At 51.9% G+C, this 26144-nt stretch overlaps 4 protein-coding genes across 6 annotated transcripts in view; all 4 read left to right on the forward strand.

The window, feature by feature from the left end:
- Positions 1-6: 6 nt before the first annotated feature.
- RPL35A (ribosomal protein L35a) lies at positions 7-4118 on the forward strand. Its single transcript, XM_074593378.1, has 5 exons — positions 7-203; positions 594-636; positions 1793-1945; positions 3040-3184; positions 4060-4118. Exons 2-5 carry the CDS (start codon positions 626-628, stop codon positions 4081-4083), a joined length of 333 nt encoding a protein of 110 aa, XP_074449479.1. The 5' UTR covers positions 7-203; positions 594-625; the 3' UTR covers positions 4084-4118.
- Positions 4119-5816: 1698 nt separating this feature from the next.
- Positions 5817-9856, forward strand: LOC141745501 (uncharacterized). 3 transcript variants are annotated; one of them, XR_012587786.1, is made up of 4 exons: positions 5817-6508; positions 7012-7136; positions 8642-8723; positions 9741-9856. XR_012587786.1 is itself a non-coding variant. In XM_074593377.1 (2 exons), exons 1-2 carry the CDS (start codon positions 5950-5952, stop codon positions 7116-7118), a joined length of 666 nt encoding a protein of 221 aa, XP_074449478.1. In that variant the 5' UTR covers positions 5817-5949; the 3' UTR covers positions 7119-7203. The 3 variants fall into 3 exon arrangements, 1 of the variants encoding a protein (XP_074449478.1); XR_012587787.1 differs by lacking the exon at positions 9741-9856 and adding an exon at positions 9280-9389; XM_074593377.1 differs by lacking the exons at positions 8642-8723; positions 9741-9856 and having other exon boundaries at positions 7012-7203.
- A 5126-nt stretch (positions 9857-14982) lies between these two features.
- On the forward strand, positions 14983-22678 carry C6H2orf72 (chromosome 6 C2orf72 homolog). Its single transcript, XM_074593036.1, has 3 exons — positions 14983-15505; positions 18797-18913; positions 19947-22678. Exons 1-3 carry the CDS (start codon positions 14983-14985, stop codon positions 20036-20038), a joined length of 732 nt encoding a protein of 243 aa, XP_074449137.1. The 3' UTR covers positions 20039-22678.
- A 1484-nt stretch (positions 22679-24162) lies between these two features.
- The window catches only part of PSMD1 (proteasome 26S subunit, non-ATPase 1), a 74556-nt gene continuing 72574 nt past the window's right edge, over positions 24163-26144 (forward strand). The window contains exon 1 of the mRNA XM_074593194.1: positions 24163-24310. Coding sequence (XP_074449295.1) covers positions 24295-24310 — 16 coding nt within the window. The 5' untranslated portion in view covers positions 24163-24294. The remainder of the gene's footprint in view (positions 24311-26144) is intronic.

The raw sequence follows: 26144 nt of genomic DNA on the forward strand, positions 1-26144 counted from the left end.
CCCTCCGCGGACCGCCAGCCGGAGGAGAAGGGGGACAGGGCGAGGGACGCCGCAGGGGGCCGATGTAGCCACCCCGCCGCGGGTGAGCACCGTCTGAACGGGCAAAACCGAGGCGGCCGAGGCGGGGTCCTTCCCGGTCCATATCCCGGAAGGCGGTGCGGCGGCTCTCTCTTTCGCCGCCATCTTGGCTCGCCGCCGTTGGGGTAGGGTGGGAGCGGCGGCGCCGGGGGAAGGGACGGGGGGGAGCTGCCCCCGCCATGGGGCCGCCGGTGGGCGCGGGGCTGCCGGGTCGCTGCGGCCGGTGCCGTGTGGAGCGGGTAGAGGGCGGGATGGCGCCGATGTGCGGCGGATGGTTCCGGCCCCGGGTTGAGGCCCGGGGCTGAGGCGCTTAGAGCCTCCCGTTCTGTGGGGATGCGGAGGGGTCCCCTTCCCTCCCCCGTGAGGCGGAGCCCGTCCTGGGGAGGCTGGCGGCCCTTGTCACCGTGCTGTGGGTGGATGTTCTGGCCCCCGGGTCGGGCCTGCGGCAGCTCCCGCTGGCTGGGCTGCACAGAGCGGCCGGCCTGGGAGGCTCATGGCTTGTGTGTCGTTTCTAGGCCTGCTGGGACCAGGGCTTCAGGAGGACACCATGACCGGGAGGTGAGTGACTTGCCCCGGGATGGCTCTCGGCTCGCTGTTACAGTGCGCTCTTGACAAGTCTTCCTGCAAACGGAGCATTTCTGAGTGTGTTTTGTTAAAGTTGTTTTCCTGCAGCTGTGCTCATTTTCTGGGAGAGCTCCTTTACACAGTATCCCGCTGGCCTCTGTTAAGCATACGCAGTTGTGTCTTCCTGTTCTGAAGCCTCTGCCTTAAGTTGGTTGTAGCTGTTTGCATGGTGTGCCACGCTGTCCCCGGCCTGTCAATAGATGTGGGTTATTAACGGTGTTCTTCTTAGCACGGTGTTTCTGAACCTTCAGTGCACAGTAGAGGCTTCCCATATTCTTTCTTTGAGTAATGGCTACTACGCCGTTGAGTTTTGTTACGGATGTAGAGGTTGAGGTTGTAAATGGTGAAGGGATTGAATCTGAACCACAGCTTTTGGTCTTAATATGTATCTGTGGAGTTCATCTTCCGTTGTGCACGTGTGGAAGGTGGAACTGGGTAGTTTAGTTTAATACTGCTGTGTTATGGGACAGTTGCTAGATGCAGTTGAGACAGTCATGACGTGCATATGGTGTGTGGAACGAGCCTTATAATTGTGTTACCTGGGTAGTACAGAGAGGTCCTTGTCACGAAGAATTGTTGAGGAGTTTGTGTAATGTCACTTGTCCAGTGCACCTGAGGCCGTTTCTCTGGCATTCGCCATAGACTGCAGTTGATTCCTTTGAGGCTACAAACTAGCAGCAGTTAATGTCTTCCTCTATAGCAGTTACTGAAACACAGGAGAGTCAGTTTATGTGTTATATAGGAATAAAGTAATGTTTACTCATTACAGAGTGTTTGTAGACCTTTGAAAATACAGCACTTACTAATGTTGAAGCACTTTAAGTATGAAGCCCGTAGTGCAAGAGGTTTGTTATAAGCAGAAAGATACAAAGTAATCCTAAATACTTCGTGTGTCCCAGTTACTTCACTTTCCTCTGTTGACTCAATGTAAGGATTTGCAATAATTCGTAAAAGCAAAAGCAGCGGGCTTTTTCCTCAGCTAAATTTCTACTGGTGTGGAAATAGTTTCTGTTGAAACAGCACACGAGTTGTTTTTACATTTCATACTTTGGAGTGAATTATAATTTGTAATTGTCTTCAATGTCTTTAGGCTGTGGTGCAAGGCCATTTTTGCTGGCTACAAACGTGGCCTCCGAAACCAGCGGGAGCACACTGCCCTTCTGAAAATTGAAGGCGTTTATGCACGTCAGGAAACAGACTTCTACTTGGGCAAGAAGTGTGCCTATGTATACAAAGCTAAAAAGTAAGTCACTTTTTATCATTAAGCTAAATTAGCCAACTCCTGTATCAGCTTTTGCAAATGCCAGGGTGTGAGCAGTCTGATTATAGAGCTTTTGTTAGAACCAAAAATAAATTGGGCTCAATTTATCAATGGCGTGTCCATGGAGTACTGTGTAGACCAGTTTACTGGGTTGGTTTAGTTTTTAAAGTCCTTGGTTATTTTTGCTTTAATTGGCCTAGATGCTCTTAATTCAGAGCATGAAATTATGTGAAATAATCATTTGCTGTTACAAATTATACGTTACAGAGCAAATGGGATGAGAACCAGATTTTGCCTGAGACTGGCAAAAATGAAGTGTGGTGAATTTGTGTCAAGTACTATGAGCTGTTGAGTTACTTAAACAGCAGAATTATTTTGTGAAGCCTGGAAGAATTTGTATCCTGGCTTTTCCGTGCCTGTGTTAGAGCACTGTCACTTCAGCTGTGCTGCATTGGCAGAGGCATTAAAAACAGTTACTTACTACCTTCTACTTACTTTTTTTCATTGAGTGTAGTTGTTAAGAGTTCAGATATGGGAGACCAGAATTGTCTTGAATAAAATTGATCAGACTGTTAACTTGACCACCATCATTTCCAAGATGGCCTGTGGCTTTTCTTCTAAAGCAGTTTTTTGCAGTCTGTCCCAATGGCTTAGGTCTCTCCTGCCTTTGGTGTGTCTGGAGAAATCTTACAAACAAGATACTGCATTTTCTTTGCCGTTGAAATTGATGAGTTTTTGGTTTGATCATATTAGCATCGGTATTTTTCAAATTCTTAAGCTTAGTAACTTGTTGGTAGTTCTCTAGTGGAGCTTCTGACAAATTACAAGCTGCAGTACTGACCCATTTGGAAGGGGCGGTGAAAATCCTAGGCCTAGTAAATTTCACAGTTAAATAAAAGTGGAAGGTAGTCCAATTAAAGGTGGCTGTGGAATAAAACTAGGTGCTTTAACTTATTCCTTGCTGTGAAATAAAGGAAGTTTCCTTAAGGAGGCTGCGTTGTCTGCCCCATCGCTGGTCAGTCTTGTATGGAGCTGTGACTGGCATGCTCAGCAATTCTTTTCTTCTCTCTCCTCAGCAACACTGTAACCCCCGGCGGCAAGCCCAACAGGACACGAGTGATCTGGGGGAAGGTAACGCGCGCCCATGGGAACAGTGGCATGGTTCGTGCCAAGTTCCGTTCCAACCTTCCTGCCAAGGCCATTGGACACAGAATCCGGGTGGTAAGTGGATTTATTTTAGCAACAAAATATTTACTGGAAGTTTTCAGGGTGCCTTTTAATCCCACATAGTATGAGGGAAAATGAACTATGGTTTTGGTCTGTTGCTGTTGTGTATTCAACATGGCTCTTTGATAAGTGCTCCTTTTGGAGCTGTGGGAGGTTTATTACTGGCTTCTTGCGCTGAAGGGGATTGTCTTGTTTCAGGGGGGATGTATGCTTGCTCAGGTTGTCTGCAAAGACTCTTTGAGTTCTGGGGCTTTTACTCAGCTCCCTTCTAAAGCCACCTTGATTTCTTTTCCCTGTGTCTTGTACGTGTATTTTCGCTCCCTCTATTCCAGTTCCTGCCATTGATAGATTTTTGTCCTTCCTCCCAGATGTTTTAACTGAGGGCTGTGCTGTCCTGACATGTCCACTGGTACCTGTTCCACCTGTCAATGTTTTAGCCACAAGGCTTCAGTGAGACTGTCCGTTTAGGTCCCTCACCCAGAGTTTTGATGCAATATCTTTCTGGTGATGTTTTCAAAAGGAGTGTCAGAGGGGTGCAAGCCTTCCTTTCTTTCTCATGTGCCTTAGAAAAAGCACAGTAGGAGCAGCACTGTTAAAACCTGAAATGGTACCCATGAGGACTCTTCCTGTCAGCGAGCAGGAGGGCTGACTGCCGGGGGAGCCTGCGCATCAGCACGGTGCTGCTTCAAGTCACTGAATTAGCTGTTACGCATTTCCATTCTTGCACCTCTTCTGTTGTAAATGGGGGGGTCACTTTTATCGTAGTTGATGGGATTGATGTAGCTTGTAACTGCAAAACTTGTGTTTAAAATAGTGCAGTCCAATAACAAGATTTCTTACATGATTCTATCTGTTCTTGTCTTTTACAGATGCTGTATCCATCTAGGATCTAAATTTTTATTGGAAATAAAATGGAGAATCTGTTTAATTTTTGCACACTTCTGATTTTTATCTCCTTCGCCTATTTTGAGGGACTCGGTTTGTTTTCAGTAGCATGTCAGAGTTCACAGCACAGTGGTGACTCCAAGCTAGACGACATGGAGATTTGACCCGTGCTTGGCAAGGCGTTTGTAGAGCAGACAACATTCTAAAGACAAATAACTGGCAGCCTTTACTGCGACCTGTCCGTACCTCCCATCATGGAATCTGAATGGTTTGCAGGGCTAAACAATAAAGGTTTACAACCTCTTAAACTGTGCACACAAGCTTTATATAGAGCATGAGAAATACTTCCATGCCTACCTGCTAGAGGGAAACTTCTTGTTCCTGTTTCTCTTGTACTTGGCGATGACTGTAGAGACAAAACTGTGTGATGATGGGACACTAAATCCTAGCAGGTGTAAGTCCTAGCCTGCATCTAAAAATAGTTGTTCTGGTAGAATCCCAAAGAATGAGACCGTATGTACCTGGGCAGCAGGCATGCCTGCAGCATCTGCTCCATGAAATTTATTTAGACAGCTTTTTGTCACACAGTTCTGTAGTGCCTGAGTGTTAATACTTGCTGGTTTCCTGGCCAGCCTTGTCACAGTGTGTAATGTGAGGTGGGGAGGATCTTTACCTCCAACTAGTGTATTACTTTCATGAGTTCTTTAAGGTGTGTTGAACAAGACAGTGGCGAAAAATGAATTTAAGGATTCTTAAAGTGCAAGGCGCAGAGTTTCTTAGCGCATCCCTCAAAAACACTGGGTAGTTTTAAGGGAGGTTTTGGGTAGCTGCAGGTTGGCGTGGTTACTGCTGATGTCACAGTCCCCAAATGACCCCTTGGTACCCCAGGCGGGTGATACCATGGACTCAGTTGTTCCATCATTTGGAAAGTGTCCCTAGTCCGTGAGGCAGGTGAGTCGCGTCCCTGACCTTCCCTCGGTCCCGCTCCAGTGCAGCTGTGAGACAGAGCTTCCCTCTACTTGTGCTCTGGGATTTGCTTGTCTCCTGCAGCGGGCTGGTATTTCATAAGTAATCCTGAAGGAGGTGGAGTAATTGTGTATTTGGAGTACAGTATTGGGTAAATTAGGACTTTCTTTTGAATGGCAATTCAAACAAAAACTGTACCTGGCTGCTCAGCTCTGGTATAGAAATTATTTTGCTGGACTTGCTTCAAGAACTAAAGCTGCGGCTCCTGCTGTCTCCAACAGCAGGGGAGTGCTTGCAGTAGAAAGCTGCATTATTTTTTTTTTTAACATGAGGGAAACTGCAGTTTATGGGATGCTGGGTCAGGTCAAGGAGGGCTTTAGTCTTCAAATACCAACAGGTTGTATGTGTTGGATTCAGAGAAGGATGGGGTGGAATACAAGTTGAATTTCCAGTTTTAGGCATTACCGGCGGAAGGAGGAGGAAGTGTAGTGGGCAAGTTGGACTGTAACAGCAGGTTGGTGGGACTGTGGTTCCTATTATGTGGTTGGAAACTGCTGACGAGAAGGTAGTAATCGCTCTTGAGTTTGAGGCAAGATGGCCAAAAATATGTAATGATCCCTTTTCTCTCCCCTTTTGTCCTTTTCGACGGTACCAGACTGCTGAGGTACAAAATCTGTTCCTGGGAGGTCCAACATCAAATAGCCTATGGCTACAATTTTTGAATGGGTGTCAAAACTCTGCTATTTCCTTTCATGTTCGCTTGGTCCCACCAAAATCGGTGTGTTTGTACCTGGTCACTGCTGGGAGCAGCAGGCACTGCCTGTTTCAAGGCCAAGTGCCTTTGCTATGGCAAACCCCTTGTGCTTTTTTGCCCCGCAGTGCAGTAAACTGACGTGTGGGAGGAAGCGATGGCATCAGAGCAGCCTGCTGTCTGCTGCTTTGTGGACCAAACCACCTGGGAGCTCCTCAACCTGCTGGACATAGTGGGGAGGCAGAACGGACGGGTGCTGGTGGTGGAGGTGGATGATGAGAATGAGAGAACTCCCTCGGTGCTGGTGGATTTTGTCCAGGACCTGTGTGGCACAGCTGACATCAGGGCTAAACTGCAGCAGGCGGAGGGGATGGAAGAGAAGGATGATGTTCGGCCACATCTGATTTTTATGCTGTGGCAAGCTGCCATGTTGAAGAAGCTGATGCGGTGGGATCACCTGGACGAGGCCCTCTGGGATGTGAGGAACCTCCTCCCCTGCCTGCCGGACGTGTTGGTGCTTGTGATGATCCACCCGGACCACCGGGAGCAGCTGGACCAGACAGTGAGAGCACTCAGGAGAATGCAGTGTCTGCTGGATGGGGCCTGGCAACTGGTGGTGGAGGCAGCAGTCTACAGCCCAGGCCAGCCTGGTGGTAGCCTCGAGGCAAAGAGAGCTGCATGTAGAGCACTGAGAGAAGTCCTAAACTGCCATGAAGGTATCCTGGGACATAGCTAAACACAGGGGTGAGGGACAGAGAGACAGGCTTTGTGGAAACAGAACGTGCTCAGGGTGGGGCGTGGAAGGGTCTGAGGGGCAGTTTGGACCAAAGTGATGCTTGATGACTGGGTTCAGGAAGGAAGATAAGCTGGACCTTGCAGGCCATGTGAGCTGGAAATGAGAATGAGGGCTTAAGCACTGGGGTGGGAATGGACAATGTGAGTCTGAGCCAGCTGCGTGTCCTCTTCCAAGTTGGACAGTGGTGGCTCTTGCTCTTTCCCCCAAAACACACGTGGCTATGGAGATGCTGCTCAGTGTAGGAACTGCATTCCTGACTCTGCCGCTGGAGCTTTCCATGGTTATTTTAATAGCTCCATGATCTCACTGGCCCTGCATTCTTCATTGGAGGCATGTGCTAGGTTTTTTGGGTGAGCTGTACGCCAAAGCTTTGACCAAAAACGATGCCTGCTGTTCTTCCGTCGTGTGTGTTTCCTCTTCTAGAAGTCAACTCCCAGCATCCATTTATTGTTTCGCTCCCAAAGTTCAGTTACTGCTGTGCTCTGCCTGAACATATGCGACACAAGGCATCAAAGACAGCTGGAGAATGAATTCCCAGAATCTGGCAGGTTGGTTTTAGCGCTGTTCACCTGGATGTCCCTTTGTAGAAATACTTCCCTCCTGGTGCCTTGCTTATCTGCCCAGTCCTTCTGCATGGACGTGATTCAGTGTGTGGCTGCTGCCAGAAGGGGACACTGCTCCTTCAGCATCACGCTGTCCTTGCGACAAAGCTCACATTTCTTTGCTGCATTGGCTGAACAATCTACCCCAGGAAACTTCTATCACAAATCACCGAATTTCTGCTTTGCATGAAATGTCTTGTTCAAATATCAAAATGTCCCCCAGAAACCTGCTGGGCTGTCCCCAAGAAACCAGCTGTCAACAGAGAGGGAGTCAGAGCAGGCCAGCTGCCTCTGGTTTTTAAAGTGTTCCAAAACTGAGATAGTGAAAGAAACCCAGAGGTAAGACCTTAGAGTGCTTTTTCCCAGGAGAGCCTGAATGCAGGGGTCTTTGGTAGTTCTCATCAGCACAAAGCTCCTGGAATTCCCCAGGGTTCTTTGTAGCGACAGGATGGTGGGAGAGCAAAGTTTGTCCCCTCTTGCTTACTGGACAAGATGCTGCAAACAAGACGAAGGTCCATCTCCTGTCGCAGTGGTATTTGCCATTAGTGCATTGACCTTCCTCAAGCTACTGTCCTCACACCAGAAGAGTTGAAGCGTCTGGGATGAGCTGTCTAAACTTGTTACGCTGATCCATGGGATCCTTCCCACCTACCCTGACGGAAGGACCTGGGGATGCTTATGTGCATGGCACGCTCTGCAACTCACTATTTAACAGGCAGCTGCTCCAGATGTGCCTGGTACCTCAATGTGGTGTGTCCGAGCACAGGACACCTTGCTGTCGTTCTCGTTGTGTTTCCATGCTTGCTGCCTGAGCAGCTCGGCAGTGTCCCGTCCCTTCAATACGATGGGTGAAAGAAGCTTGCTGTATCTTGACCCAAACTCCACTGAGATCTGTCGATCAGGGTCTGAGTGCTGCCTCACGGAGGTGTCAGCACAGCTCTCGTGGGAGGACTGAGGGTGGAGTGGGCTGGGCTGAGCCCACAGTGTGTGTGGGGCTGGGGATCGGCTGGAGCGAGGACGGTCCTCATCCGTGCCCGAGTGCAGGCTGACACTGCTGAGCCCTTCTGGAACAGCAAGTCAACCAGCAGCCACTCCAAATTAGAGGCACAGTGCATTTGTGTTCATCCTTCCTCATTCCTGGGGTGGGGGTGGAATATATGCAGATGAAAACCCAACATTTATCCAACTGTCCGTTCAAGGAGCTATTGCAGGGAGCTGGCCTTATATACAAATGGGTACCAGTAGGCATCCATTAGGTTGAATTACTGGGATGGATTATTTTGGATGGGAGGAACTGCAGGAGCAGTCGATTATTTTTGTTTCTGAGGCCAATGGCCCATACAATAGCTGAACTCGCTTCCCGTTCTCTCTGGGCAGGGCAAGGCACTATGGTTAGCTGCACATTTTTGCATTGGGAGTTTATACGTATATTCTCTGTGTTTTTTTTACAGATCATTTCCCCGTGTGTCGGTGTGTACCTATAAGCTTTAAAGCTGTACACCAAAGAGTGGGAAACTCCTGCTGAAGCTGCAGGTTTGTGCAATACAGTGCGGAAGGGGTGGGATTTGAGGGTGGTACGCAGCCCCTGAACCAACGTTTCTCAGGGAAAGGATCCTCTAGGTTATTTTTCAGATATGGGTTCTTTCCACATCCTTAAGGACAGTGTGGCTTTACGAAGCAAAACAACCTTGCTGTAGGTGTTTGGGTGATGCTGGTGCTTGGCAGCCTCTTGGATGAGGTGCTGGTTCTATGAAAATAAACTGTTTTAAAGGATGGGGGGAAGTGACCGTGTCCAGTTGTCTAAACATAATTATAACACAGTTGACCCAATTGCTGTGTTGTGGAAGAGACTTTCAATAAGCAATTGGGCATCTTAAGATAAATTGCCCTTTTCATTAGAGAGGATGCTTTTTTTTTTTTTGGATCAAGCTAATACGGAAATAGTTCCCTTCAGTCAATGCAAGATGTGCATAGTCCAGGCTGTTTGTGCGTGCAGAGTTTGCCTTTAAGAGACTCCTGATCAGCACATTGGGACATCTTTAAAGCGAGTAGCCATGATGAGGTCCTGCGTTTCTGTTATTTCCTGTAGTGTCTGAAATGTGTGGGTAGCCATCCCAATCTAGGCACAGTCCGTGCAGCTCTCAAGTTCCTCCTCTGGCAGCAACGTCGTGCTGTGCCCAGGCGCTTCCGCATGGGATGATGTGGGGCACTGCCAAACACTGCAGGTGGAAAGAGAAGCTCTGAGAAACGTGGCTGAAGCCCTGGCCCGGACCTGAGAGCACAGGGATGCCCTGCAGGGACAAGTGATGTAGCCACAGGGATGTGTGGCTGGGACGGGGGAGTGCGGTCTCCAGGACAGCCAAGGAGGAGAGGAGGCAGAACGCCATGGGTGCTCTCAAGCTGCTAATCCTGGGTGGATATAGAGGAGTCTTGGAGCTCCCTCCTCTGCCCCTGTGACTGCTCCCCCAACCTGCTGCAGTTCAACAAAGGCAAGTCATGGGAGATCTGCTCTTCAAATGTTGAACGCCCTTCTCATTTTGACTAATGCAGGGTTGGCGAGTTTTCATGCGATAGCTCTGCTGCCGGGCTGGCAGGAGCGCTGCGATCCAGCAAAGCGAGAACAAGCGGCGGTGGCCTGACAACCTCTCCAGCCAGCTCAGCTAGAGCCCGACGAGGAGATGCACCAGAAAGCATGAGGAGTACTGCTGCATGGCCCAGAAGTCTGCCAGGCATAACAGGTCTCCTCCCGGGACAGACGAGAACAACCTGCTCTGCTCAGCTGGCATCGTACCCTGTGAGAGCAGCAGGGAGCAGCCATCCTGTGGGCTGCTGGCATGTGAGCGTCTGGGCACTAACTCTGGAGGAAGATCTTGATCAAGACAGCACCTGAGCCGAGCTTTGCCATCCAGACCAAGCTTTGCCCATTTCCAAAAAACTCTCGGCCTAGCCCTGCTCCTCACTGATCTGGCACATCGTGTCTACGTGCCAGGACAAAGTCCGATTGCCCTTTGGTGCAATCCTGTGGCGTGCCAGGAGGGCACCTTGCCAGCTGCTTACCTGTGGCCTCTTTCAGGGCTCCATATTGTCAGACCAAGCCACTCCAAACCCACCTGCTCCACCCATGGGAGCAACTCCAGCCTGGGAAGCTGATGGATCTGCCCTTTGCCTTTATAAAGGGAGCAGTTCTGAGAACCTGGGGCCTTGGCCTGTGCCAGGGGTTTTGTGGGAAGGAGGCAGGAGGATGCAAGAGGGAGTGTGAGGAAGGCAGGAGGCAGTGGTCCCCAACCACAGGTGTCCAGCTCAGTGGGGTCTGGGGTAACTTCTAAGAGGTTCTGCAAAGGGCGAGCACACAAAAAGCTGGACTGTTGGTGTAAAAGGGACGTGTGTACTGGGAAAAAATGGAGGCTGGTGGCTGTGAACAGCTAGTCCTGGGTCCTGTTGTCAAACCGAAGGCAACAGGACAGCTGGGAGAAGGCCAGAAGAGGCAGCCATGTTCTTGGGTCTGATATTGCCAGACAGCTTTTGAACATCTTCCCAGTGGGGAAGCAAAGAACGGAGCAGGCTGAGGGGCGGCAGCCTCCACTGCTGTCTAAGGGGACAGGCAGAGACATCCCTCCTACCTCATGATGAGGACTGCCCCAACACCACGGGCTCTCCACACACGGCCCTGTGACAGGTCCCCACCCTCCTCTTCAGAAATACCTTCCTGTGCCCCTCTGCCATCCAGAAAGGGATGGTCACTCAAGGAAACATAGGGAAAATTAGGACGGCTGCAGAGATGCGCAGGATGAGGCATGGCTTTCAAAGGGAATGGGATTTTGGAGAAGAGAGGCAGGGAAAGGTTTGGGGTTCCCCATCAGGAAGCAGGCTGTGTCCAAGCGGGACTTCCCAGCTTTATTTGCTTATGGGGTGTAACGTCTGCTGAGCAGAGCTCAGAGAGGTGTGATGACTTGGACGGATCCAGGTCAGGGCTGAGCCGGCACAGGCTGCCAGGGGACAAAAACTGGGGCTGCCTCAGTGGTCCCTGGAGGTGGCTGGGTCCAGGGCGTGGGGAGATGGGATAGAACAAAGTGACCATCCAGTTTGGATTGAGTTGTGACTGAACTTGTCACGGGCAGGATCCATGTCTGGTTTGATACAGTTCAAGCTTCAGTGGGTGAAGAGCTCAGTGAGTGTTGGTGCCCCACAGCAAAGCTCCTGCTGGCAGCTGGTAGCGCTGCACAAGTAAAGCAGATGTTCTCCAGCATCTCACAATGACGGTGTGTTTTTTCCAAAGCAGTAAGTGGCAGCAGGTTTGGAGAGCAGGTCTGTGAAAGAGCACTTGTGCAAATGTTTGCTAAGGCTTAGCTTGTCAGCAGCCAGTTCCTGCTCCTGCCCGGCTCAGGGGCTTTTCCAAGTGCCCCCGTGAACACCGAGGCTGCTGAGAAGAAGAGTTTAAGGAGCCGGGATGGGTCATTGGACACAGGGGCTCAGCTCTGCTCCCACAGGTTCCTTCTTGCTCAGTTAGCCTCTCTGCACGCCTATCATCAAAATTGGCATGAGAATCCTTTTTCCCCATCCTCTTTCTGCTCTCTTCAGAAAATAGGTTAATCTTGGTAAATGCATCTCTTAAAGGGCCTAATCTAATGGACCTTTGATTTTGTTTAGAATTAAAGGCACTACTAATACACATGATAAATTTATTTCTCTGAACAAAGCATCTTCTCTTCCTCCTTTGAAGTCCAAAATGAGCAGATGTTGTGTTTGCTCTGAAGAGCCATGGGCATATGTAAGAGATGTGATTACCCTCATTTAGGGCTATCTGTAGAGATTTTTGACAAATGTGGCTGTCAGATGGGTGTTTGAAGGAGTGACAGGCCTTGAAAATTCATCTGTGTTTTTGCTCTGATGCCCGCCAGAGCTCTGCAGTCACTTTGTTGGGGACTACAAATACTGCTGAGCTCATGACTGCCTCTGGACTGTTTAAACTGTACCTCTTTTAAGTAACACAAAGGAAGATAAAGTTGTATTTGCTATTTGATCTTACCTCTGTTAATGAATAAAGAAATGTAAACAAGGTTGTTTGGGTATTGTGGGTGATATTCCCCTTTCCAACCAGCCTCTGCCGGCAATGGTACATGTGCACCCAAAATTAACGAGAGAACTGTGGTGGCCATGAAGAATAGCTCTCTTTGGCCCTAAATATTAGTTTTTAGAGGCTGTGCGGGCAGTTTAAACATTGGGACCGATGCAGAGAAATAGCCAGTGATGCGCCTTCTGAGCTGAGTTAGGAAGATCATTTCAATTTTTTTCGGGACCTTCTCTGCAGGAATCATCTTAAAAATTTGGGGAATCACCTGCTTGAAACCCACTTCCCGAAGCGCTCTGGGGTCTCCGTGTGAGTCACCGGCACAGCTCTGCTTGAGAAGAGCCCTGTGAGACCCATGCCGCAGTGGTCTTTGCACGTCTCACGGGGTATAAGTGGCACCATCACACCACAAGCTGCGCTGGCAGCTCCTGTGGAGTTTGAACATGCTGTGGGTCTTGTCGTGGCAGTTTACGGGGAGCGTCCGACCTCCTTAGAGCCAACTACAAGAGATCTGGACTTCCCTGTTTAAGCTGGCTGAAGCAAGTGTCTGTCTTTGGCTTGTTCCTTGCAGGGAGCAGCTGGTTCCCCTTTGCAGAGACCTTCTGCTTGTGACTGGCTTATGAACAAATCTGTGTGAGGGCTGTACCTGAAATTCTGTAGCGGGGGAAAGTATGAGCAGAGAAATCCCAAGGTGAAGGCTCCTGGGGACCAGTGCCCCCTCCTGTCTCCCCCCTGCTGCTGGTGGCACGGCTCGTGGTACTGATTACACCCGGGGCTTTTTTCCATGGGACTGTGAGCAGGATTATGAACAGATGAGAAAAAAAGATCTTTATAAATACAAAATTTGGTCAACACTAAGAACAGACCTGGCTGTTGAATTATGTCTGACTGTAGCCCTGCCGTGTTGACAGCTGCTCTCAGGGCTACCACGCTGGCATGGAAGTATGGGCTCTTGCAACAATAGACCCTGATCTTTGGAAGAGGACCTAATCCTTTTGTTTTATCTCCCTCCGATTTGCTTATCAGCACTTGTCAATGAGTAAGTTACTTTTGCTCGGACCCAGGGCAGAAAGTCTCTTTGAAACCCTTGTCTGAGTTGTCTGGCCCTCACAGTGCGGGCATGGAGCAGTGTTTGCTAAGCCTGTCGTAGCTGGGGGAAATGTTTTCCTGGCTTAATGTTGGTGGCACACAGTGACCTTCCTGAGCTGCCACAGCTCCGTTGAGCCTGGGGACCAGCCTGTGGCACATCCCTTCCCTGTTGTGGCTGCTGATCTGCTGGGCTCTGGGGAGGGGTGGCTGCGAGGATGGGCAGGGAGCAGGCACGCTGGCTGTCCCCTTCATGGCACGAGTGTGCCCCAACACACATGTTGGGAATCACTGGTCTAGTGCAGGCATGTGGATTTTGGCTCTGCTTTCGCTTCCAGTGCTCTTGAAGCCTCCTCCGTCCATCCCGCAGAGATGGTTTAGCTCCCAACAGCCTCAGAGAGTGATTGGCCAAGGTGACTCTGGCCGTTTGCACCTTTGAGTTGTTTATCCCCTCCCGGGTTCTTGCGATAAGGCATTGCCTGTTTGGAGGGGCCTGTTCTGACAGGGGAAGTAGTTACCATGTGCCATGGACTGGAGCTTTCTGGTTCATCTGACAAACACACTGACACCATGCAAGCGCCAGGGCTGGGCACCGGTGATTGCCATCATGTGCCTTTCATTCACTGTCAGCTGGCAAGAGCCGGCTCATGGGGTACAGGCCTTTCCCTGCGCTAGGGCTGTGTAATATGTGCCAGCACCAAAGCCCTGATTATAACTCTGTATTTATCCCTGCAAACATTTTGTGCTTTGACAGGATGAGTGTGTCACTGTGGAGCACTGCCAGCACTGATGGGGCTGTGACTATGGGCTGTGTTTTGCGTGGAGGGGGATGGATGTGGTCTTTGCAGAGGGGAAGCCAAAAGGCTTGGGAAGGGGCTTGGAGGAGCGGCATGTGGGGTGGGAGCTGCAGCTCGGCTGTGCACTTGTGCACGAGTTGGGGAACTTGTGACCAGTGAGGGTCACAGGAGTATGGCTTTGAGGGGGTAATTGTTTCCCAAAGTGGAACTGTTTCCCAAATGTGGCTGTAGCCTGGCCAGGCTGCGCAGAAGCGTAGTGCCTCCTACGGCACACGATGCCATGGAGGCCACTCCATCACTGCCCTGGGGATGGCATGTTACACCCTGGGGAGCACCTTACACCCTTGGGGGTGCATGATCAGCTGCTCCTCTACTGCCCCCTCGTGTGTGCCCCACTTTGCAGTCACCACAGCCCCTCTCTCAGCTTCCCAGCCCCTCCGCAGCGCATGGGTTTGGCCTGAGGTTTTATCATTGGAAACAAGACCAGCCTCGCAGGAGGCCTGTGCGATCTGAGGCCGATTGCGTGGCAGATCTGGGGGTCCCAGGTCCCCTCGAGTACCCTCCCCGGCAGCAGGCAGGGGCTATTCACCAGAGGGAGCTGGAGGGGGGTGGTGGTGCCAGCCCCGGGACGGGGCTGGATGTGCCCTGCATGGGGCGGTGGGGGTATCCTTGACATCCCCCCCCACCCCGGGTGGGCACAGGGGGTGGTGCTGGAGCCGGCGAGCGTGTACGGGGCTGCTGCAGGGTGCGAGGGGACCGGTGGGCGGTGCGGAGTGCCGGTGGCGGGGGCGGTGCGGGGGCGGTGCGCGGTGCCGGGCAGGCTGCGCGGCGGCACCGGGGGATGGCGGCGGAGCTGCAGGAGCTGCGGGCGCTGGTGGAGCGGGCGGGCGGGCGGCGGGCCGTGCTGCTGGTGGCCGAGGTGGCGGAGGGGGCCCCGGCGGCGGCCACGCTGGCCGCCTTCGCCCGCGACCTCATGGGCGACGAGGCGCCGCCGGGGCCGGTGCCGGGATGCCGGTCCCGGCGGCGGGCGGGCGGCGGGCGGCGGGCGCTCTCAGCGCGGCTGCTGCTGGTGCTGTGCCGCGGCGGGACGGCGCGGGGCCGCGGGGCCCGGGCCCGGCTGCGGGAGGTGGTGCGGGACGTGCGGGGCCGCCTGCCCCCGGCACCGCCGCCCGCCGTCGTCGGCGTCCTCCTGCCCGGCGGGGACGGGGAGGACGCGGCGGTGCTGGACGCCACGCTGAGGCGGTACTTCCCGGTGTCCGGTACGGTGCAGGCGGCCCGGTACAGCCCCGGCAGCCCCGCCGCCCTCCGCGACTGCCGCGCCGCCGCCTGCCGAGCCCTGCGGGCCGCTCTGCAGCACCCCGCAGGTACCGGTACCGGGGGAGGGAGGCACACAGCGGCCGGGGGGACAGCGGGTGGCCGGGCAGCTCCCTCCCTGCGGGGAGATGGGAGGCTTCTGCAATGGGATTTGCTCCGTTCTCCTGTGGGATCTTCTCCTCCTCAGTGGGATCTACCCAAGGGGATCTGACCATTCCTGATGGGATCTCCCCCCTACCTCAATGGGATCTGGCTTTTCCCATTGGGATCTGACCATTCCTGATGGGATCTTCCCCACACACCAATGGGATCTGGCTTTTCTTATTGGGATCTGACCGTTCCTCATAGGATCTTCCCCCTACCTCAGTAGGATCTGGCTTTTCCCATTGGGATCTGACCACTCCTGATGCGATCTACCCCACATACCAGTGGGATCTGGCTTGTCTTATTGGGATTTGACCATTCCTCATGGCATTTTCCCTCTACCCAATCAGATCTGGCTTTCCCCAATAGGATCTCTTTCACGCTGGTGGGATCAGAGCCTTCCCAATGGGATCTCCCTCTTTCTGGTGGGGTTCCCAGCCCTGTCAGCTGGGAAGGACAAACTTCCCAGCTGGTTGGGAAGCACTAGAGCAGCTCCTGCATAGCGTGGATGTGGCAGCTGATAGCTGCGATGTGGTGGCCATCCATGCTTATGGATGTGCGTGCTTGGGGACGCAGGAGGGCTCAGCCCCTTGCTGCAGGGTGCAGGCAGGACCTGACCTTCCTGCGGGAGGAAGGTGCTTGTGCTGGCTTTGCATAATGAATAAGAACAACAGCAAGTGGGTGTTTGGGTTCAAAACCACTCGTCTGTTGGTGGCCAGTTTAAGCAGGGTGGGGATGGCAGGATGAAAGCTGAGAGTGTCAAACAGGCCTTGAGGAGCAGCCCTTGCCCTGGGGCGAAAGGCGGATGTTTGTGTGCAAACAGGGTGATGGGCAGCTGGGCAGGCTCTGCCCTCACAGCAGCCACACTAAACAGCCCGAGCTCACTTTAGTCTTTGGCACTTCTTGTCTTGGGCTGTTTCCCTTTCTTCCTTCTTTCATTTTTTCCCACTTTTCTCTTGCTCCCCATCATTTCCAGGGCTCTGGTGCTCTGCTGTCTTGTTGCCTTTACCCTGAGGGAACCTGGCACTTCCCTGCAGCACCACATTGACAGGGTCCTCTGGGATCCCTGGGACATGGGGGTGGTCAGCTGCAGCTCAGGTGCTTCTTTCCATCAGCTCAGTCCAGAATCCTGGATCTGAATGTTGAGCTTTGAGATGTCCAGGACCCACTGCTGGGGTGCAGGGCTGTCTTCTGCCAACTCTTTGTACTGAGACATGCATAATCCCCTTTCCAGCTTCTCTCCTTTCACATCCTTTTGTCTTCCTCACATTGTTCCTGCTGCAAGACTTTCTGGTGCGCTCCCAGACGCCAGCGAGTCCTCCAGTTCTGGTCACAGCAGCCTGGTGGGAGAGCAGCTGCAGAGGCAGGCAAATATCCCTGCATACGTGACCTTTTTCTGCCTCTGCACGTTGCTGGTGCTTGGCTCAGTACATGTATTTTTGTGGCTAGCTGTGGCTTTGTCCTTCGTGCAGACGTGGAAGCAGCGTAGCATCCAGGAGTGGAGAAATAGGAGCAGAAGGAGACGGAGTGGGTGTTGCAGCTTGTTTGTGTGTGCTTTATAAGTGTGGTGGGTAGAAGGACTCAGCGCGTTGCTTCAATTCACCTCTGATGCTCTGCCTGGTGCTCTTAGTCATGTAAGTGTCTCAGGACCTGCATGTGTAATGAGGATGCTCACCAGCTGCAAGGTGCAACCTTAGGCAGAGGCAGCTTCTTTCCATGCTGCTGCGAGCACTACCTTCCAAAATCTCCATGTGGCCAGAAGGATCCCAAGTGTAGCTGTGCCTCCGGAGACCTGGGGACCTGGCAGTGCCAGGCACCAGTTTCATTGCAGTTTCCTTCATCTCGTGGCTTCCCCCACAAGCAAGGCAGAAGGGGAATAATATCTTTAATGTAATGTGAGGGAGAACTGTGGGAAAGATGGGCATGGGGCTGCGGAGCACACCGCAAAGCAGGTTATAGGGATACCACCGTAAAGATGTCCTCAGTCAGCGCTGAGCTTGTCTTGCTTCCCCTCTTGACTTTGAAAGGGGCTTGTGCTAAGCTGAAAAAACCTGCTCTTGCATCTGGATAAGGAAGCTGGGAGGTGTACAGAGCGTAAGGCTCTGTGTACGTGTGCTTGTGCCTGTTCTATTCCAGCCCAGCTTCAAAGCCACTTCCACACACACCACTGCTCAGCTCTGCCCATGACAGTTGCTGTGGAGCTGCAGCCTCCCCATGCTGGAAATGTCCCGGACACTGTCATTTGTGCAGTGGAGCTGGGACAGGAATGGCAGTGGGGTTCCTTCATCTCTCGAGTCTCAGCAGGAACGCTCTGGGCTGCTATCCTGCTGTGCCTCGGCGTCCAGAGTCCCCGCGCACTGCAAGGAGGGAATGTGTTTACGGCTGGAGGTTTTGGTTTGTTGACTGCAGGAAGCACTGCCACTGTGAACCCTTTAGTGTCGCAATGGTTTGATAAGCTGAAGGACGCTGAAGTGGTTTATCATTTGTTATCTGATTAGGAGGTGAAAGGCTGGACAATATTTCAATGGAGATACCGAACTGCTCCTGTTGGAGACCATATAAAATACGCCGCTGTTGTGTTTTACAAGCTGCTGTAGTGTTTTATTGTAATGGCTTGAAAGCTTGTAGTAACTTGCTGTGGCCTTCGTAGTCCTCCAGAATAAATACTATACATCGATGGAGGCCACATGCGCTCTGCATTTTGCAAGCAGTTACACCGATGGTTTTCAGTGTGCTGCAAGTCTGCGTTTCCTGCAGGTCTCCCTGGGAGGGAGGAATTGCTTAATAAAGCAGGGAGCAGCGGATAGGTTGATGTGGCAGAAGCTGTGTGATAATACCAAAGAAAAACTTCCTCCTGCAGAAATGCCATAACCGTGCCAGCCCCCAGCCTGGCCACGTGTGCTGGCTGAGCTCCTGCCAGGTGTCTTGCTCGCTCTGGGTTGCCACATCCAGGATGGTTTTGGCAGCGAGGTGGCAAAGTGGAAACCGACACCAGGGACAAATTTCCAGGGCAGCAGGGAGTTTTCAGCCTGAGATAAGGATTGTCAGGAGCTGCTCTGTGCTTTCCAGGGGTGGGCTCTGTGGAGCGGACCCGGTTTTGCTGTGAGGAGTTAGGCTCGTGGAGGGGAGCAGGGAGGTGGGGGAGCAGCAGGGCTGATCTGCTGCCAGTCTGAACTTGTCTTCTCCGGTTTATCCAGAAGAGGGGAAAGACAGAGAGAGGTGGAGGCTTCTATCCTTCCTGCGGTGCATTTCTTGGAGCCGGAGGAGCCAGAGTAAAGGTCACGAAGCAAAAGCTGCAAACAATGTTCACGAAGGTATGCCCATCTCCCTCCCTTGTGCTCCTGCTGTGTCTGTCAGAGATTCCTCACCGACTCCCATGTGGTCCTGGTGCCCAGATCCCTTGCTGGTGGCCTCCTTAAGCTATTTCCAGCTCCGCAGTTGATGTCTCTTCCCTAGCTGTGGCTTGCCCAGAACCTGAAGACAAACTGCACACGCTTGGCTGCTGTGTTGCTGTCTCCCTGTTTTCTGACCTTTCTCTTGGCTAAATAAAAACGTGCTGGGTCCGATGTCCAACTACATCCCTAGGAACACTGCTGGACTCAGCTGTGCTTTGCAGGAGTTCCTGGCAGCAGAACTGCTGTCCTTCCAGACAATGAATTGGCAGCATCACCCTGATCTTACATGATGTTTTTTGCAAACAGGGCTGGAAGGAGTGTTCCCAAACCGCTTGCATGTGGGGCTGGGGGGAAGGAGGAAGAGTGCGATCAGTCTTGGTCTGACTCAGAAGGAAATTGTTCAGTCTGTGTTGTACCATTGCACTTCTGCTCGCCTTTCCCAGCTGTGACTGTCTTTTTGCAGAGAGCTCCCATGCAGGAGGCTACAAGGTGTGTGGTGTGGAGATCCAGACTGCTCTACGGAGCACGTAGATGAGGAGAAGCTCCTCCACTGTAAAAAGCATAATGGTCTACGAAAACAACTGAAATGTTTGTGCACCTTTGAGACGTGTCCTCTAGAGTCAGAAAATTTAAGTGTCTGATCTTGCCGTCGGTGCCAGGCAGGTGACGCCTCACGGCCATGCAGCTTGTTCTGACATTGCTGAGACTGCAGGAGGCTGGGGAGCTGGGCCCCGTCCTCCTGTGGTCATAGATCACCCCTCTTCGTTGAAGCAATGTTGAGTTTGTAAAACAAAATGCAAATCAGTTATGAAAAAAATCAGCTGTGCTTAAGTCGTGAGTATATAGCAATTGCTTTGTCCCATATTTTCTTTTCATGTTGTTTTAAGTTGCATTTTGCATGAAGACGAGTTTCCCATTCAGATCTCCCTTTACCTCCCTCTGCTCTTTGCAGCTGACTTGCAGGACCCTGAGGAAGAGGTGGCTCTGACCAGCCTGTCTCCCAATGGAAACTGTGAAGAAGCTGCTGGACGCACGGACACCTAGAGCTGCTGTGTCCGTGTCTCGGTTCTGCCCGTGAATTGGGAGCAGTGGGAGGAGGAGCTGGTGCATACCCACTCACTCTCTCCTCCGAGGACCCACTGCTTTGGGGAGAAGCTGCTTGGCTTAACTTGCCAGGGTCTTCTGTAGCTGCCAACAGCCTCTGAGGTCTGTGCCAGAGAGCCATCCTCTGCTGCACCCTTCTGCCCAGGGGTGCCTGGAGCTGCTGATGGACACTGGGCTTCTGAGAAGCCCTTTGGGGAGGTATCTCATGTCCTGGGTGAGATGATGTGGGGACTTTGGGTGTGAAATGCAGCCACCTGCTTGAAGAAAGAGGAATGCTTTCTAATTCTGAGCAGAGCTCCCTGCTGAGGTTGCCAGGGCTGGCCTCCCTGAAAAACAGATCCTGCTGCCTTGTTTTCCTGCTTTATTGCTGCTTTGAAGTTCCTGCCCCCTCTCTGATAAGGCAAAAGGAAAAAAAAAAAAAAAAAAAAGAGAGAAATAATACACAGTGGTGCGAAGACCGCAATGGGACTAAGTATGAGGTCTCTGTAACTGTGCAATGTGAAGAAATGCAATAATGGCCCGCTGTTGGGTAGCAAGAATAATGCAAAAGATACTGATAGTAATGGCAGCTGGAGCAGAGTGTGATTTGGGAGCAGGATCCATCCCTCTGGCTTGTCCCGGTGCTCATAGACTGACTGATGGACTGCCTGGGTTGGGGGGGTGGCAGATGGACACTGCGGTGTGGCTGATGCTAGACAGGGTTATGGGAGGGGCCCATCTTACCTGGGGCATCTCCATACCCATGTGGCAGCTGGTCTTGGAGGTGGCCTGCAGCCTTCCTCTCAACAAGATGTGGCTGCCGCATAAATAAATATAAAAATAATCTGTTCAAGTAGTTCCAAAGGGCTGCCTGTAGCCTGTGGGGCAAGACAATTAATTACAAATCCTTGGTTTACGAGTAATATTATTATAATGGTAGGAATACCTTTTTTATTTTTACTTTAATGCAACATAAAATAGGTCTTGTTTTCCTTTTAGCACAAGCTGGGTTTTGTTTGGGACTGGCTGCCCTTTTGGAGTTTAAGGCCAGAAACTTCAGCCTATCATGTCCTGCCTACCTCTTCTCTGCTGAATTACTTCTGCTGCTGAATTACGGCAGTAAGTCCTCCCTGCACGTCTGTGATTTCTCTCATTCCTTTTTCGCCAGTGGCAGCTGAAGTGTCTGCAGTCCTGCCAGCTCTGGCCAGTACTCTCTCCCAGCAGTGTGCCTTCTGCATCTCTCTAGCTCTTACTTGGAGTAGGGGATGCGTTTTTTTACCCAGCTCTGCTCATGACCATGTTCCTCAACGTTTTTCAACAAACCATTTTTCTGTGCCTTGGTTTCCCCAGCAGTAGGATGGGGACAGCAACACTTACCTACCTCACTGGAGTAATGATGGCAATGCTGGAGCAGAGCTTAGCAGCTCTTGGGTTTAGAGTCGGTCCCTTTTGTGACGGTGCTTTGCCCTTTTGGCTGTGAGAGAGTGACCGAGCGTGTCGGGGGCATCCTGGTGGGGTCAAGTGGGAGAGATGGGGAGCATTTCCATGTGTGCTCAGCAAGTCTCTCTTATCATGCTGCTCGTTTGAATGTGTTGGGATAATTAGGCTTGGTCTACGTAGGAAAGCTTCGCCTGAAATACATCCATAAGGCGCTGTAGCTGCTCCATAAGGAGGCGGGAGGGAGGGAGTAGGTGGATGCCAAGTCCCTGTGAGCAGCATTTAGGGAAGCGTGTGTCCCATCTCTTCACAGCAGAAACACTTTCCTGCGTGGGGGTGGGCTGGGGAGAGCGAACCTAGGAGACAGCTGACATTGGCGGAGCGTGTTGCTCTGCAGAGAGGGCACTGAGCCCACTCTCCTTCCAGCCTGCAGGATTTCTGTAGGTTTTCATCGCTTATGACCAGGTGGAAAACACACATGTATTTTCTTAATGAAGTCACTTGGTGTGGGTGGCTGTAGTCAGGACCCCAGGGCTTCAGCACCGAGTACTAAGCACATCTTGGCGAGATGAAGGTATCCTCCCGCTCTGTCCCTGGCATGAGCATGTAGATCTGCTGTGCGGTGGAGTCCCTCTGCTGGTCTTCACAGCAGAGCCCAGATCACTGGGCAGTTATGTACTTTCCCGATAAAGCCCTTGGTTAGGTAACTCCAGTGGGACTTGACAGTCTGATCAGGTGAATCTATATTTCCTTGCAGTATTTGGCCTTTGCCACATAGAATTTACCAATTGAAGAGGTGGCCCAAGAGTACAGATTTGCAGTTAAACCTATCTTAGTGCTACAAATCCAATGGATTTATTCACGAGTAATTTTAAAGTAAATCATGCAAGTTTACCCTTGCAGTGAGACTTTTGTGGAAGTGGATGTAGTGCCTGGAGTTTAGAAGGTACGAGTGGGAGTACATTTGACTAAAAGTATTGTTTTCTTTTGACTGAGGAATGAAAGTGACTTGAATTCTTTTTTTCTTTTTTTTCTTTTTCACTAGCTGGGCATGCGGAGGTGCAGCAGATAGTTTTACATGTTTAATTGATTTAATAATTTAAGGGCACTGTTATCTCACGTGCTTGCTGTAAAGAATAAAGACATTTAATTTCTGAATTGGAACGTGCTTCAGTTTGTTTTTTGTTTGCCATGGTGCTATCCTTAAAGTAGCATTATGCATAGTTTAACTGACATTTCTCTCGATTTAAATAAAAGGTATGTTAGGAGGGAATGGAAGTGACCCAGTTTATGGTATCCAGAAGATGAACAGAATTGGTCTGTGTGCGGCTCAGGTAGGCTGCTCACCTGGGGGCAGTGGGGAAGGCTGGAGACCACCTCAGTTGTCTGAGAAGAGCGGGGTTGACCCTCTCGGGGTCGTGAGTAGGGCTATGATAATTTTCATTAATAACATTCACTAACTGAGGCCTCAGCTCAGTGGGGTGAGGGGTCTTTGAATACGTACTATGATGTAACAGGAAACCGTTAGCAGAAAAAGAAACTTTACCTCTTCTGAGTGTTTGTAAGGTCCTTAAACACAGGACCTTATTTCTATAATATTCATTCAGGACACAGATAACTTCCACATATGTGATTAGCACAGTGATGTGGAGAAGCTGCAAATCATAATGTGGACTTGAGAGGTCACTTTGGCTTCACTGAGGCTGTTGGGATGAAAGATCATGTTTCCTCAAGGAATTCAAGCCCTTTTGAAAGTATTTTTTTCCTATTTGATAGAAACAGGTAGATATCAATGCCACTGAAGCCTGGGCGCTTTGTTCTCTTGTGCAGCACCATTGCTGTGGAGCTGGGCTTTCCTTGGTGCAGATCCACTAGCCTGAATTTCCCACCTGTCCAAAGCAGGAGCCTGAATGATGCCACGCTCCTCCACAAATGGGGCATCTCCGGCTATGCGCAGGTGTGGGGGGAGATCTGGGCACTGTCCTGTGCCCGCACAGCGACAGATGGGGAAGAGGATTTGGTGAGGGGCTGTCGGATGAGTCTGTACATGTACTTTCCTTTCTAAGGGAGAAATTGGTTTGGGTGAGGCCTTTCCCCACAGCTACAAGGTGTGAGAGAAGTCAGGGCAAACAAGGGTGGCCTGCAAGAGGCGGTAAATCCATGGGGTAAAATCCCCGATCCCTGCAATGCCGTGGGACGTGCCTGGGCCCTGAAAGACACCAGCCTGCTGCAGGCAGCCTGTGGTGGCTGGGGGGAGCTGCCACCTGCGGGGTAGGTGGCACCCTGTCACCCTGCCAGAAGGGTAGAGCGCAAACATGGCCACTTACGGGGTCACCCGTGGGGATTCCACAGCCCTTGGCCCTGCAGGCCCCCGGGCAGTGGAGTGCGGGCAGGGGGCGGCCGTTTCCCAGGTCAAGCATGCGGAGGCTGCCGTGTGGGGCTGGTGGGGGATCCGTGCGGTGCCGTATGGGGCGTCCGGGCCCGGCGAGGCCCGTACGGTATCTGTGAGGGGACAGGGAAAGGTGCGAGGTCCCGGCAGGCAGAGTTGTCCCGCTCGCGCCTGGCTGTTTCTTCGCCGCCCCGCGCAGGCGATCGCCACGGGCACCTTCCCCGGCAGCAGCGGGCTCCTGCCGGAAGGGGCCCTTCGCGGCACTTCCGGGCCGGGCGGCGGCGGAGCGGCAGCGGCGCGGTGTGGACCCCGGGCGGCGGCGGCGGCGGCACCACCGCACCTGGGCCGGAGCGGACCCTCACCTCCCTCCGCGGGCCGGGCGGGCGGCACCATGATCACCTCGGCCGGTGAGGGAGCGGCGCGGGGCAGCGCTGCCCGACGGTGTTTCGCTGAGTCAGGGCCGTGACTGGGCACCGCCGCAGGCCGCGGGGGCGCCGGCCGCAGCGCTCCGCGGGGCCGCCCGTCGCGGGGGCCTCCCCCTCGCCCCGGTCACTCCTGACCGGCGCCCGCCGGCTCGCCACAACCGGCACTTTAAGCCTGAGCCGCGGGAGGCGGGGGAGAGCTGCCCCGTAACCGGTGCCTGCCCGTGCCCCGGCGCGGCCTCCCGCCCTCCCCCGGGTGCTGCGGCGGCCTGAGCGGGGCTGGCTCTTCGGCGGGTTCGGTGGGGACAAGCGGGAAGCAGAGGCGGCGGGCTGCCCGCCCGTCCTGGCGCCGCGTCCCCCTCCTGCCCGTACTTTATGAGGGCTCTCTGGTGGCTTTGCGAGCCCCCTGGCAGACACTGGGGTGAATTGAAGGTCTTCACCTCCTTGAAGTGAATAAGGCGAAGGAGGTGTACAGCCGGTGGGCAGGAGGGGTCTGTAGGAGGTCAGCGGGGAAAGAGAAAGGAGGAAGACACAGACTTGAACTTTGGAGGGGGTCAGAAGCGCAAATGCCTTGCAGAGGAAAAGGCAGCCTGAAGAGTCCAGGCTAATGAAGGGCGTGAGGAATTAAGTGTTAAACACTGCGGATCTACTGAAAACTTCATAGCGTAAGAAAAAACGAGAAGTATTTCCAAAAGTAGTTAGGTCAGAAATTATTAATATGACTGGTTGTGGTTTTGTAAGAGAAACAGTGCAGAAGCTAATAGTCTGCAAGTAGCTTTCTCTTTCTGAACCCTTTGCTTTAAGTTCTATTTTAATTGAGGAGAAGTAGGAATTAATTTCAAAGGGCTTTTAAAAAGGTAGAAATACTATGTTGAATAGGAGTAAGATTGCTTATTCCTGATACATCAGGTAAATGCAGGAGCTTATGTAAGAAAAAATAAATAAATCATACATTTGGAGTAGAGTTGCAGAAAACAGCTGGAAGGAGTGCTGTGAGATGGACTAGTGAACATACCTTCCTTGCCTAAGGGCCACATCACTGCTCCTTCAGTTGTTACTGATGGACATGTGTCTAACCTGGTTTTAAAAAAATCTCTGATAATAGAGGTTCTACAACCTTGTTAAGCGAAGTGAATAACTGTCTCACTGTCAGAAAATATACTTTTCTTACCATCAAACCACAATCTTTGAAACTCCAAGTAAAGCTTGGTTTTACTCTTCCTGGTCATATCTGACACAAAGATCGGGTTATTCTTTTTCTGCTGGCAACTGCCCCGTACATGTAGGAACTCTGTGCCCTTCCCAGTTTTCCGTAGACTAACCAGTTACAGACCTCCAGTCAACCTTCGTAACTCCCGGTTGCTAGAACTCTTTGTTCTTACAGCTCAGTTCTGAACACCCTCGTTTGATCATAACTCTTAAAACATAGAGCCCAGCACTGGACACCGTGGTCTGGCTCAGGTGTGTTGGTGCCAAGCAGAGGGAAGGATTTCCTCAGACATCTGCCAAGAACTGCTCTCACTTACGTATCTCGTTGTGAAGTTGGGGTTGCCTTCCACTGCAGCCATATGATATTATTGCTTATGTTTCATCTTATTCAGATTCCTTTCTATGTTTGTACATTTTAGTTTTGACTTGCACACTCTCCTTTTAGATTTGTCAAGATCTTTTGAAAGCCCAGTTCAGCCCTCCAATAGGCTTGCTGGCCTTTCCAATTTGATGTCTTATGTATATTTAAAAAGGTTATCAATCTATAAAACAGATGAAAGATTAAGAGCAGAAAAGCAGTGAATTGTGTTGGACTTTAATCAGATCCCGT

Source organism: Larus michahellis, chromosome 6 (assembly GCF_964199755.1).
Source record: "Larus michahellis chromosome 6, bLarMic1.1, whole genome shotgun sequence".
NCBI lineage: Eukaryota > Metazoa > Chordata > Aves > Charadriiformes > Laridae > Larus > Larus michahellis.

Bases quoted from the DNA above. Each gene is read 5' to 3' on its own strand.
- RPL35A (XM_074593378.1), top strand. The intron at 1,946-3,039 runs GTAAGTCACTTT...CTCTCTCCTCAG, and splicing joins TATGTATACAAAGCTAAAAA to CAACACTGTAACCCCCGGCG. The intron at 3,185-4,059 runs GTAAGTGGATTT...TGTCTTTTACAG, and splicing joins TTGGACACAGAATCCGGGTG to ATGCTGTATCCATCTAGGAT.
- LOC141745501 (XM_074593377.1), top strand. From the start codon at position 5,950: ATGGCATCAGAGCAGCCTGCTGTCTGCTGCTTTGTGGACCAAACCACC. The intron at 6,509-7,011 runs GTATCCTGGGAC...TTCCTCTTCTAG, and splicing joins AGTCCTAAACTGCCATGAAG to AAGTCAACTCCCAGCATCCA.
- C6H2orf72 (XM_074593036.1), top strand. From the start codon at position 14,983: ATGGCGGCGGAGCTGCAGGAGCTGCGGGCGCTGGTGGAGCGGGCGGGC. The intron at 15,506-18,796 runs GTACCGGTACCG...CGGTTTATCCAG, and splicing joins CGCTCTGCAGCACCCCGCAG to AAGAGGGGAAAGACAGAGAG. The intron at 18,914-19,946 runs GTATGCCCATCT...TGCTCTTTGCAG, and splicing joins TGCAAACAATGTTCACGAAG to CTGACTTGCAGGACCCTGAG.